General features: G+C 51.6%; 1 protein-coding gene across 1 annotated transcript in view; it reads right to left on the bottom strand.

Moving 5' to 3' along the window:
* CCDC63 (coiled-coil domain containing 63) overlaps positions 1-13,627 on the bottom strand; it is a 30,482-nt gene extending 16,855 nt beyond the window's left edge. The window contains exons 1-3 of the mRNA XM_058532270.1: positions 13,448-13,627; positions 10,426-10,615; positions 3,122-3,241 (exon numbers count right to left, since the gene is read on the bottom strand). Of these exons, the coding sequence (XP_058388253.1) occupies positions 3,122-3,241; positions 10,426-10,615; positions 13,448-13,506 (369 nt within the window). The 5' untranslated portion in view covers positions 13,507-13,627. The remainder of the gene's footprint in view (positions 1-3,121; positions 3,242-10,425; positions 10,616-13,447) is intronic.
* Positions 13,628-14,013: the final 386 nt, after the last annotated feature.

The following is a 14,013-nucleotide window of genomic DNA, read 5'->3' as shown; positions in this document are numbered from 1 at the left end:
TCACATTTCTCAACTACTTTTATAGCTAATTTCCAGTTTTTAGCCATTACGGGGGAGAGCGGAACAAGCTAAGTGACACCATGAGGAAACGATCAGCCAAATCCAGAAGGTAGGACTTTCTACAGGAAAGTTGGTGGCATGAAGAGAGTTGGGGGTGCTGTTTTAGGGCAGGGTTTCTCCAGCTCATCACTGTCGGCATTTGAGGCTGGATGATTCTTTGTGGGGCCGTCCTGTTCTCTGTAGAGCATTAAAGAAACATCCTTGGTCTCTACTCACCAGATGCCAGTAGCACAGTCCCTCAGCCCAGTTGTGACACCAAAGCTGTCTCCTTGTGGGGACAGTGTCCCTCTGGGGGCAAAATCACCGCTGACTGAGAACCACTGTTCTAGATTAAAGAACTTGAAGAGAGCTAACAATGATCTGAACTTGACTGGCTCCAACTTTATAAGACATTTGGGGGCCAGTCAGAGGAATGTTAATATGGGCAAAATTAAGGAAATAGTATTAATTTTGTAAGGTGGGATAATGGTCTCATGGTTATGAAAGAAAATGTTTGATTTTTAGAGATGCAAACAGAAGAATTTAGGGGTGAAGTGTCACGATGTCTGTAATTTACCTTAAAATATTTCAGGGGAGAAAAGGGTGAAACGAATACAGCAAAATGTTAATAATGATTAAATCTAAGTGATAGATATGTGGGTGTTTATTATTTTAGTCCCTCAACTTTTCTACATGTCAATAAAAAAATCTAAAAAAAAACCAAAAAACAGGTATTGTGAAGTGCTCCCATAGACATTGAAAAGAAACAACTACAAAAAGTATTCCTAAGGGTAAGGGAGTAGATTTGATCAGAGATTTTCAAAGCACATTCTGAGAACCTTGGGTTCCTGCAGGTGAGGAAGCCAGGGTGCAAAATTTAAGGAGGCATGCAACTTTCAGGCTTGTGGAAATGGAGAGTTGACCGGGGACGCAGTGAGCGCCCAAGTCCCAGCCCTGGGTTCCTCTGTAGAGTGTCCGTAGCCCCCACACAACGGAGGGGAGCATGGGAACAGAGCATTCTTATGCTACCTCTGTATCCTCTACCCACACTTAGGAAGATATTAGGTATCAGTCATTTACACTTTAGGGTGAATTTTTCTCCAGGACTGTTGGCATGCTACCGTCCTCTAACTGTGGGATAAAGGTCTGACTCCTGGGGAGGACTCTCAGGCCTCACTGTGTAGGTGGAGGAGACTTTAGGGTCATGGGGTTTTCTGGGGCCCTGAAATAACCTGTAGAGATGGCTACCTAAGCTACTAAAAGGAACAGCCAGACCCGGTCAGGGAGGAAGGGAAGAGGGGACCAGTTTGCAATACAAAAAGGCAGACCTCTTGGAAATGAAAGAGGAGACATCGCTATAGACCTTACAGAAATAAAAAGAATGATAAGGGAATATACTAGGAACAGCTGTATGCCAACAAATTAGGATAACTTAGATGAAAGGGACAAATTCCTAGAAAGAAACAAACTACCGAATTGACTCAAGAAGAAATGGGAAATCTGAATAGACCTGTCACAGAAAAGTGAACCTCTACAGACATCATTAAATCATGCATGCATTTATTCATTCATTCAGTCAGTCAACAAATGTTTGTTGAGCACCTACTCTGAGCCTCACACTGTGTCAGGCATTACTGATTCTTAACCAAGGGGACCTTCCACCTCACCAGGGTTGTTGATAACAGTGCAGATGCCTGGTCTAAGCCCTGGGGGTTCTCATTCAGTGAATCTGGAGGTGACCCAGGAATCTGCATTGTAACACACATCCTTGGCATTCTGAGGCATGGCTGCAAATTGCTATGCACGGATATTAAAAAGACGCTGCCCTGCCCTCAGGCCACGTCCAGGCTACTGGGGGAGGCGGACGGAGATCAGAACCGATTAGCTGCAACCACACCCGGTGGTCAGAGTTTTGGGGAAGCTAAGAGCTTTGTGCAGTGAGGCAGTGACAGGCTTCCCTCCAAGTCAATTCAGTTCCCTCCCTCCTGGCTCATGTTGTGGGGGCTGCAGTTTCACAAGCCAGACTGGACACTGTTTGCACCTGCCCAGCGTTCCTTCTCCCTTTCTCTTTGCTTTTCCAGGGGAACCACTTCTCCCCGACTCTCAGCCCACATAGGTGTATAGGGCTGCCCTCCCCCAACTTGTGGGGGGGCGGTCCAAGGGTAGTCTCGTGACTAAGTCCATGTATTCCATTCTTCTGACCACAGCGATTGGTTTGGGGATGGGCACATGATAAAGCTGGCCCAATGGGAACCCTCCCTGGGACTTGTGATTGAACAATTAGGGAAGAGATGCGCCTTTTCTGCTGGCATTTGTTGACATTGGAGACTGCCCAAGAATGAAGTCATCTCCACCCAGAGGAGAGATGGATGGAGAAAGTGTCCTAAAGACATGTTTGGAGCACCTGGATCCAGCTATGCCTGAAGGTCCTATTTCTCCTCCTGAGTTTTTCAATTCTGTGACCAATACATTCTCGGTTTTTGCTTAAGCTAGTTTGCAATTTAGAGAATCCTGCTTAATGCCAAAGTCACTGTAAATTGAAGATGATCCAGAAACACCACTTTTCTCTTTATCAAGTCATGCATGTCTATGCCTGATATTTCTTAGAGACATCATCAACAACCAAAAGACACTAGCTCTAGTAGAGGCATGAGCAGATTGCCACAGGGGATGAAGGTCTAACTAATTCTGCCTGGTGAAGGGCCATATTTGAGCTGCATCTCAAAAACGAGCAGGAGTTTTTGAGGCAAGGAACTAAGACAGGCATCCCAGGAGGGTGAGAGTTGGGGTGAGGGGGACAACAGCACGTGCTGAGGTGCAGAGAGCAAGGAGAAAGGCGCCTTGGACAACAGTGGGCCACAAGTGGGTGGAACAGAGTGGGTGGAACAGAGAGGGCGGAGCAGGGTGGCTGGATGGTGAGTGTAAAAAGCTGCCTGGCCTGGACGAGCACCGTTAGTTCACCTTCTCCCGAGTCAACCAACCAAGTGGGTTGAACGCTGCTAACGGCTCCGCAGACGACACCCCTACTCTGAGCAAAGGGAGGCAGAGCTGTTTGCAAAGCTGCAGAGAACACCTTACGTACGAGATTCAAACGGGTTTCCAAAACGTGGATCTGTTTTTGCAGTTTCCGAGGGTTATTCGCCTCCTGCATTTTTGTGAAGATCTGTTTTTGGTTTATAATTTTTTTTTCCATCTGAACAATCTGAAAAAAAAATGAGAGAGAGAAAACCCAGCTGTGTTAACATCTGTATGGGTACAAATTCTACAGTTCAGTAACTCAAATGTGCTAAAATAAAAACTGCAATCTTCTTTCTTTTCCTAACAATGGAATTTTAATTTCCCTCTTGGATGCACGCTCAGTTCAACTTAATCTTGGCCAATTTGGGGTAAACTGAGGCAATTTAGAGTTTTTGCTCTTGCCCGTGCGTGTAAATTTCACTCACCCGCGGGCATAAATTCCACTTCACCCTAAAGCCGAGGCTTCCAACAGAAACAGCATTGTCCCCCCGGGGGCCTCCTGTAGTCTTGTGGAGTGTTTCTGGGGTCTTGCAATGATAGGGGCACTTCGTGGTCAGGTCACGAGATGCCACACTGGGTTTGGAGAGGCCGAGGTCCTTGTTGACCCCGAGAGCGCGGTTTTGGTGGAGGGGACGTTGCTTCCATCACTGGGAGAGGTAGGGGAGACAGTGCCCACCCTAGAAAGGGAAACGGAATGCAGACGACTCCTTCTAGACAATTCTAGAAAGGGGGAGAGCTGGCAGTAACTTGGAGCTGCAGGAGCGTTGTGTTTTGTGTTTGGTTTTTAGATTTTTTTAAGATAAAAGAGACAGGGGAAGGACATCTTGTGGAGAGAAGGTAGAGAGGAGAGCAAGAAGGACGGTCACTCATGGAGCCAGGCCTGCACGGAGGGCGGTGGCACAGGAGGGCCCGGCCTTGCAGAGGAAGGGCAGCGGGCACCTCTTCTGAGGCCCGCGGAGGGAGCAGAGATGGAAGGATGCGGGGCCGAGGGGCAGGGGAAGGTGTGGCTGCCACAATCTCTTAAAGCAGGTGAAACTCCGCTGAGGCATCTATGTCCAGAGGACTCCCTGCCAAGTCAGAAGTAAACATCCTCGATGCAGTGTGCTGCCCTGGGTTGGACCTGGGACGGTAAAGGGACATTAATGGGAAGACTAGCCAAATCCAGAAAAAATCCGAAGTTCAGTTAATGGTATTGTACCAATGTTAATTTCTTACTTTGACAAATGTCCCACGGTGACGTTAAGATGTTCACAGGGGAAACCGGTGGGGGGTATATGGGAAGGCTCTGTATTATCTTTGTAACGTTTCTGTACACGTAAAATGATTCCAAAATCAAAAGTTTATTAAAAAGTAATTGGTGAGTAAATATCCTTTTGGTGCAAGCTTCTCTTTGGTTGGGTGCTATGTTACCTGCAGCCCAAAGCATTCCTAGCTGACACGCCATGGACCTTACTCATGAGGACAATTGATTCTGACTTCAAGTAAGTGAAATACACCCTGCCACGGCCGGCAGGAAGAAATTCTGATGTCTCTCTCGACCCTTGTACCCCAGCCAAGTCCCCAGGCCCAGACACTTCCCCGGCACCTTCCAGAGAGCTCACCCCATTGTTTCTCATATGAGCGCCAGCAGATCGAGACACTTTTGCACATTGCCAACAGTGTGCATGATCGACTTCCCGTGTGGCTTTGGTCCACACCAGGCCACTATCTACTTTATCTGCCCAATATTTGGCCCCACCTAGAAGCAGCTGCCTCCTGCTAAATCCTAGTGGGTTCTAGGGAAGTTTGTAGAATTGTCATCTGAAGAAAATGCCTTTGAAGACTGGTGAGTGCAGGTCCTGAGTGCAACCCGGGTACTTTCGTTTCTCAAGGTTTGGGCCGAGACTAAGCGCTGAGACTTTTTTGGAACCATGGTGGGTGAAGGCAGCAGGGAAAGGAAGGGGATGCTGTCATTTTAAACGACCTGGTGTGTTCCTCTTTGTCTTAGAGGTGGTGGCTGGAATTCACCTTTGAGGATAGTCTGAAGCCCAGCTCCTGTTCTGGAACGGGGATGAGAGAGGTCAGGTGCTCGGTGTGACGAAATATAAAGTTTCTCAGCCATGTGGAGGCCGGCCTCCAGTGCAGAGCTGGGGCTGATAAGTTCTAGGAGCAGTTGCATCTGGGATCCTGTACGAGCATCCGTGAGTCTTAACTCCCTTCAGTTACCTATCCCCAAGCCCTCAGGAGAGTCTATACAGCACCGTCTCAGCTATCCCCGTGGACATTGAGAGAAAAATCTATACCAGGGGTTGCAAACTGCGGCCAGGCAGGTGGCAAAGAAGAGTAAAGTGGGCCAGGTCGAAGACAACGTGCGATGGCAGAGACTGTAGCAAACTGGAGTACCCACACCGGGCTTGAGGGGCAGCAGCTTGTATCAGGAACACATGCAACTACGAATTACAGAAAGCTAACTACACATGGCCGAAAAAATTTATGGTTTATCTTGCTCTCATAATAGGTTGGTGGCTTAGGTTTAGTAGCTCAAGGAAGTAAGCACAAGATCTCTGTAATGCACCTGGCCTTTCCCTTATGGTCAAAAGATGGCTGCCACTGCACCAGCCTTCACAGTCATGTTCCAGGGAGGAAGGTAAACGAAGCAATATGGATGAAGGGGTAGGACCTATATATGGAAAGCAAAAGCTTCCCAGACACCTGCAACAGACTTCCCCTTAAATTTCATTGTCCACTTTTAGCTGCAAGAGAGGATGGGAAATGTAGCTTTTCAGCTGGGCACATGACCACCCTGAACAAAGTCAGGAATGAGAGAGGAAGAAGCAGAGAACGGGTAAACAGCTGGCAGCGTCACCCACAGCACTATTTAGGTCCTGTTGCCCCATGGAAATTCAGGCCTGATGTCGCCAGATCTTCCGGTTTTTGAAAGAGAAGCCACATATCCAAATTTCAACATGAAATCTCCCAACTTTTAACATGTTGTTAACTAATTAAAATAAATTTTAAGCACGGGGCCAAAGCCTTCATGTTGCCGGGCTTAAACTGTCCTGAGGCCGCCCGTCTGAGACCCTCGGTCCACACCCACATTTAGGGTGAGGAGGAGCCACAGCAGACTGATGAGAGGTGGTTTCCAGGCAGCAAGCGATGCCAAGCAGAAGACAGAAGAGTGGTCCCGAGCCAGAGAACTGGCAGAGGTGACACCAGAACTGAGATGGACATGGCGGGTGGCCGACCGCACGCCTATCCCACCCCAGAAGCCTGACCCAAGCCGACCACGGCAACTCTGTTCTCTCTGCCTACAATTTACTCATTCAGGGCCGGACAGAACCAGACCAGCTGGTGCCTCTGAATTGAGAAGGGATGCCTGGTAAGGAAGCTTCTGGAAAAAGTTTCCTCATTCCTAAAACAGAGTCACAGGAGGAGATGGTCTGTCTTCTCCTGAAGATATTGTCCCATCTGGATGCAGTGCCTGGAATCACGCTGCCATCTTGCCCCCAAAGGATAAAGACAAACCCCTTGACAATCCCTTGATCATTGAGCTGCTGAATCAACCAACCCTAAAGCTTGCCTTATCTTTGCACCTCCTGTTAGACGAGATAAAAACATTTTCTTTTTGCCAGGAGTCTACTCAGGGAAGGTGGGCTCTGCCCCCAGCCCAGGGACAAATATTAGTCTAAACCAGGGGGTGGAACACTTTTTCTTTTTTTTTGTTTTTGTTTTTGTTTTTTTGGTGAGGAAGATTGGCCTTGAGCTAGCATCTGTGTCAATCTTCCTCTATTTTTTATATGTGGGATGCTGCCACAGCGTGGCTTGATGAGCAGTGCACAGGTCTGCACCCAGGATCCAAACCTGCAAACCCCAGGCCACTGAAACGGAGCGCATGAACCTAACCACCATGCCACCACATCGGCCCCTGGAACATTTTTCTTAAAGGGCAAGATAGTAAATATTTCAGGCTTGGAGGACCAAGAAGCTATTATGTAGGTACTCATATAACCATTCTTTGCTGGAGGGCCATACACAGACCAGATTTGCCCTTGCACAGTAGCCTGCTGCCTGTGGTCTACCCTAAACTAATTATGGACATTCCATTTGCCAGTGATTGGCCTAGGAGTGGGCATATACCCTAGCCCTGGTCAATGAGGGAAAATCTGCTGGAGAGACTTTGTGAACTGCTCTCTCCCTCATAAGAAGTGAATATCATGTGAGAAAACCCCCCAGCCCTTCTTCATATCTTTGAATTTGATTATGTGAGAAGCTACACCAGCTAACTTTTGGCAGCCATCTTGTGACCATGAGGAGAGGGCTGACCAAGAGGATCAGAGAGAAAAATACCAACCCGTCATTGTAGAGCTGCTAAACCATGCCCGGGATGACCTATTTCCAGACAGACATCTTATACGTGAGAAAAACAAACCTCTATTCTCCCAGCCACTTCCAGTCAAGATTTCTCGTACTTGCAGCCCAACACATTCTCACTGGTACATCAAACAAGATGGCAGCTCAGACGATCAGGCATCAGGGGAACCGCTGGGTCTCACACAGACTGGTGAGGCGTATGAACGCTGTTTAGGACTGATATCAGCCAGGCTTCGGACTTCAGCTGGAAGACACGCACCCCCTCCCCCCCAAATTCCCTCAGAGCATCAACAAAGCTGTATCAGCCCCGACACAGTCAGGTTCCGGTCAAGTCGGGGTCCCTCTCCTGTTTGTTCTCTCCTGTTCTACGCACAGGCAGCATCCTCAACACAACCCTCCACCAACTCACCTATGAAACAAACGGCTCTTAACATACGGGAGGGCAGGGTCCCCAGACCGCGGTGTCGCCTGCTCTGAGGGCCGCCACCCCCGCCGGAGCTGACCCCGGTCCCCAGGCCCCAGCTGCTCGTCCAGGGCAGCTGCGGCGCGGCACTCCCCGTGGCCCCACGATTGACTCCAGCGCGCTGTTCCCTTTGGCACCTTATGTCAGACGCGGCTTTTGTGACGCTGGGAGTGACTAGGCCTCGGCTGGATGGGAGACGTTACCCAAGGCAGTGACAGCAGATCTATGGCCTGCACACGACGCTGTCCCCGCAGGGAGGCACAGGCCTGCTCCTCATCCTGCGCGGCCGGGTGGGCCCGGTGGGGCGGCCTCCAGCGCCCTCTGCGGGGACGAAGCTCTGGGCGGCCGTGGCGCCCCCAGCAGGAGGCGGTCTGGGGCCTGCCCGCCCGGGGCGGCACCGGGCAGAGGGGCTTTTGTGTTGGGCAGCGAGCACCATGTTCTTTTGAGGATCCCAAACGAGGCTGCCTTTTCCTAACGTTCCTGAGGAGCCACGTCCCCAGCTTTTCTTCTCTTTTACTGCCTCCTCTCTCCTTCATTCATATATTCATTCATTCATTCATTCCTCAATGTTATTAGCACGTCTCGGTGCTGGACAGCAGGGGTGGGGCGGTAATCAAGGCAGAGGGGTCCCTGCCCTCAGGGAACGTCCAACCCGGGACTGGAAACAAGCCAGGAAGCGAGACGGGCCCAGCAGAGGGCAGACAGGAGGTGCTGTGGACGCGCACAGTAGGGGCACCCAGCGGGGAAAGATGAAGGGCCGACCACCAGCAGAAACAGTGTCAGAGCTGAGACCAGAAGGATGACGAGGAGTCCCCACACAGAGAGGACAGGGCAGGGCACTCAGACGGAGGGAACAGCACGTGCAAGGGCCCGGAAGTGAGAGGCAGCCCGGTGGGTTCATGAAGGCGCCAGCGTGGACGGACACAGAGGAGGCGGGGCGGGACAGGGGGTGCAAGGGCAGGAGGGGCCGCTGCAGCAGAGCCTGCAAACCACACGGGGGTCTGACCTTCATCACAAGAACAACAGGAAAGTACTGAAGAGTGTGAAGCAGAGCAAAGACGTAACAAGATTTCCAGATTCAGCCGGGGAATATTTACCGAGGACCTACTATGCGCCGGGCCTGGGATGGGCACAGGGGGCACGGGGGGAACAAAACAGACATGGTCGCTGCCCTCGTGGAGGTGACGGGTTAGGGAGATGTCAGAGGACACCGTATTAAGGCATAACCACCACTGTGAGAAGAGCTAAGGAGGTGGCGCCATGGGCGTCATAAAGAGGATAAGGGGGTGTGCTGGGATCCTCCATGTGCCCCCCAAGATCCACTCTCCGCCCCGCCCCACCCACCCTGCTCCGTGCCCCAGGAGGCTGACTGGGAAGGAGCCCACAATGCTCCCTAGCACTGGGGAGCAGAGGGTGAGAAGAGAGAGAGGGTGGGGTATTTATTCCCTCCCTCCACTTGCTCTCTGTCTTCAGGTTCTAGAATGTTCCCCCTGCCCACCGTGGCTAACCCTACAGTGCTCCAATGTCCCTACTGCATGCTCACACCCTTGCAAATCGTTCCTTCATAAAACTCTTCTCAAAGTACCCTACTGAGTGTGCTGTTTGTTCCCGGCCAGGAATCTGACTAACACAAGGGGGACTTACTTTAAACTGGAGAGAGGACATAAGAAAGGCCTGCCTGAGAAAGGCACGTTTAGGTTGATATCAAAAGGACAACCAGCTGGAGGAAGGAGCACGTGCAGAGGCCCTGAGGTGAGAAAAGGCTTAGCATATTTGAAAAAAAGTCTTGCGGCTGAGGTGAGATGAGTTAAGGAGGGAATGGTGTGGGTGAGGCCAGGGGCAGGGGCTAGATCCTGCATGCCCTTCAAGCCATAGTAAGGGATATAGATGTTAATGCTGTTCAGCAAATGTCTCTAGGTCTTTGCCTTCCGGATCCAGGGGAGGGCTGTACTTCCTGGACCCTTTTGTGGATGGGTAGAGTTGACTATTTTGGGTATGGGTATGGGTATTTAGGGCATATATGGGTTTGGTAGACTACTTTGAGCCAATCAGTCATGAGCAGAGGTGACACACATCACTGGAGCATTCCATTGCCCATGTGAGACCCTCCAGAATTCTCTTTTTCCCTACCACAACACCTGGCAATGTTCAAGATGGTGGCTATCCCATCAGCCTGGTCCCAGGATGAGAAGATATAAGAGCCCCTAGGCAATCCATGACAGACATGAAGCATGAACGAGGAAGAAACCCTTACTGTTTTAAACCACTGAGTCGGGGGATGTTTGTTGCTGCAGCATAACCTGACTTTCCTGACAGATACAGTGAGGATGTGGGAATTTATTCTAAGTGCAGTGGGGGTGGCGCCGAGACCACAGTGGAGGAGTGGATCAACAGAGCTGGAGGCTAGGGCCCACGGGCGGCAGAGAGAGTGGGCACGGTCATGTTTATGGTCGCAGTGGGTACGGGGGTGTCAGATCTGGCTAAGGCATCACGGGTGCCGCCCCCACTCCTCCTCCTTGCCCTGCTCGGTTAACCCTTGCAGAGAAAGACCACACCTTCTCGTCCAGTTCGGCCAGCAGCGTTTTCATGGATTGAATCAGGGCCTCGTAGTCGTCCTTCGTTTGCAGCAGGAAGCGCAGCTCCACGTAGTTTCTCTCGTTCAGATCCAAGTTCCTCGAGGACTTGACGAGACTCAAAAGCAGGGCGATCTCATCCTGCTCCTCCTGCAGGCTCTTGATTTCCTTGCTGTTGGGGAAGCAGCTCACGATCAACCCTGAAGCCCCGAGCCTACCTTGATCCGACGCTCCAGGCCCCTCCGTCCTGAAAGGAGACTCGGAGACGTCCCTCCCGCCTGAGCCAGGGCAAGGGACCTGCCCCAGCCTCCGTCCCGGCCCAGAGCTCAGACCGCCCGTGCCCCGCTTCCCGGCAGCTCCCACTGCCCCCCTCCCTGAGAGGCAGTTTCCCCCAGGGAACGACTTGCCGCTGTGCCTGTCAGAGCCCGTTCCCTAGACGTGGCAGGAGCCCCCAAGCTCTCTTTTGCCGGTGGCTCCCTGGCATCTGTCTGATTTCACAGCCTTGCCCTCCGGACTTTACAACCAATTATCTCTGGTAATGAGACGCAAACCCATCAGGCAGGATTCTTCAATTTGGCATCAACACAGAGACGCACGGTAACCTCTAACCTCCGCCAGCGTCTCGACTCGGGGTGCTAATGATTTATTAAATTGGCTGACACGCGTCTCCCCCTTTCTCTCCCTCTGTCGACTCGGGGGATGCGGGAAACAGGGATTTCAAAAAGAGAAAAGAAGGCTCTGGTGACGGCACAACATCTGAACAATGGGAAATGGCCCGGAGGCTGAGTTTCTGGCAAAGTCTGAGCACCCTACACCCGCTACTCAGTGCGGCTTGTGGACCAGCCGCCTCACCATCCTTGGGAAACTCGGGGAAATGCAGACGCTCAGGCCCCAACCTGGGACCAGGGGAATCAGAACCTGCTTTGTAACAAGATCCTCAAGTGACTCGTATGCACGTTAAGGTTTTGGAAGCACTGCTCTAGAACACAAAGAATGTTCTAGGGCAGGGGTCTGCAAACCTTTTTCTGCAAAGGGCCAAAAAGTAAATATTTTAGACTATGCCGGCCAGATGGCCTCCGTTGCAGCCACTCAACAAAGTGACCACAGGAAATGCGTAAGTGAATATGCGCGGCCGTGTTCCAATAAAACTTTATTTACAAAAACGGGCTGCCAGCCAGACTGGGCCCATGGGCCGTGGTTTGCCGACCCCCGTTCTACAGCAGCCCTGTCCAACGGAATGTTCTACAATGATGAAAACGTCCTCTATCTGCGCTCTCCAATAGCATCCCCCAGGCACGTGTGACTCCTGAGCTAGCGCAACTAAAGAACTGAATTTGTTATTTCATTGATATTAATTAATTACAAATATAAATGGCCCCTTGTGGCTAGGGACCCCCGGACCGCACACCTGGGTTTAGAGCAGCTTGTCTTCGAAACCCAGCAGCTGGCTTCTCCCCCTCTTAAGTCCCTCTTGGGAGGCAGTCTTGGTTAAGGTGCAGAGAAAAGAGACTGAACACAGCAGCCTACCAGAGTTAGGCTTGCAGGGGGAAGAGGGGTCATAAAAGGAAAAGAAGGTCTGTCTGTGTTGTAGGCAGGGCTGGGCCTGTGAGGCCGGGGTGAGGCACCCACACTTTAAGGTCTTCATTCCCAGGGTCAGCACTGGGAGAAAGCGCCTCCTTAAATACTGCACCCGAGGCACCCCACTCCCCTCACCCCAGTTCTGGCCCTGCATACAGCTGTTTCACTCTGAAGAACGGAACATCTCCACGCTTCCACATCCCCCTCTTGAGTTCCATCACAGTGAAACCAGATCAAATGGACTGGGGTAGGGTAGTGTGGGGGTGCAGAAGGGTAAGTAAGATTCAAGAAAAACTGTCAGAGACACACCCGGAAGCAGGCATTTCCTGACGCCCACCAGGGGTAGGCTGTGAATCAGGGTCGCCAGGCACAGATGTGCAGGTTGTGGACTGCACAGCCCAAGGGAGCCCCATCTGTTTGAAAAAACATCACTGATTTGTTGATTTATTACACGTTTCTGAGAGACACTTTGTCTTGTTCTAATAAAATCCCTACAGAATGGCAACGTTTCCAACAGATGGCAGTAAAGGGTCTGGACAAAGGGTGCCTTTTTCTAATGCACGTGAAGATCCCATATGGACCAGCAGTGGCTCTGAGTGAGTGAAATCCTTTTCCCTGTCCTCTGAACTTCACACACCAGCTAACAGTAAAATTTTCTTTCTAATGATGGGTAGTTTCTTCCTGTATAAACATTGTGGATGTAGCTAAGGAATTACGCTCCCTTGGAGGGCATTTGAGAACACTTGTTTCATCTTTGTTTATTCAACCCCAGGAACGCCTTTCTATTGCCCAAAGAAACTACACGCCATAATTTCCAGGGCAACCCAATTTTGAATATCCTACTTTGCAGATCCCATCAAGACACACAGGCAGGAAACGTTTGGGGTATCCCAGCCGGGTGACAGCCCCTTCTCTGGGAACTCCTGCCTCCACCACTAGAACGGTGGGAACAGTACCCACCGCCACTTTTTGTCCTGTGGTCCAACCCCCGCCACAGCTGATGGGACAGGAGAAGACACCTGACCCCAGATGAGCCAATCAGATCCCCCTCTCCTGGAATCTGGGATTGGAATCGAATCCGGACTGTCTCTCTGTGTGGCCTTGGGTAGCTCAAGAGCTGGGGGCAGCCTGTCCCACCAGCCAGGGCTGAGATTCGGAGAGAGAAGAAAACCCACGTATAAAAAGAAACAGGAACCACGAGTGGTTTTCATCTGGGTCCTTCCCTGAGACACGGGTGCCCTGCGCCCCTGGGAGTCCGGAGGCACCCTGATTCTGAGAATAAAGCCCTCTCCCCCCTGAAGCTCTCCCGGGTGGGTGCCCACCTGGGTGCAGAAGTGGGCCCCTGCCCCAGAGGCCACGTGGGAAGGCCCACGCAACCAGAGCCCCGCTCTGCTGCGAGCTGCCCGCACACAGCCCCGCTGCTCACCGCTGGCCGGAGATCTTCCGCTGCGAGTGGAAGTTGAAGGCCTGCCGGCTCTCCACCATCTTCCGGAACTGCTGCCGCAGCCTCCGCAGCTCCGCCTGGGCCAGCTGCTCCTGGGTCCTCTCCGAAGGCTCCTGGGGATCCGCGGAGTCTTTCCTCCTGTGCTTCTTAGACTGGGTGAGACAGGGGGCAGGAGCAACGGTTTAGGTAAGTAGAGAAACCCACATTGCAGCTCAAGGGCGGAGACAGGAGGGGTGTCTGGGGCGGGGCTGGAGGTGGAAGACCACTCTTGGGTGATGTCAGCTGCTCATCTGTGACATGGAAAACCCGCCCTGGGTTCAGGGTGGAGAGGAGGCTGGCCTCATTATTGCATGCGGAAGAGGCGGCCTTGCTGTGTGACCTTGGGCGAGTCACTCAACATCTCTGAGCCTCCAGTCTCTCGTCTATAAAATGGTCGTGCAGAGATCTGTTGTCAGGATTAGATGAGCTAATACCTGTACCGTGGCCAGCACAGTGCCTGACCCACAGTAAGCGCCGGGTACACAGGAGCTGTTATTACCTACCATGGG

This window comes from Diceros bicornis, chromosome 35, assembly GCF_020826845.1.
Source record: "Diceros bicornis minor isolate mBicDic1 chromosome 35, mDicBic1.mat.cur, whole genome shotgun sequence".
In the NCBI taxonomy this organism is placed as follows: Eukaryota; Metazoa; Chordata; class Mammalia; order Perissodactyla; family Rhinocerotidae; genus Diceros; species Diceros bicornis.
This window is presented reverse-complemented; position numbering and strand designations above follow the sequence as displayed.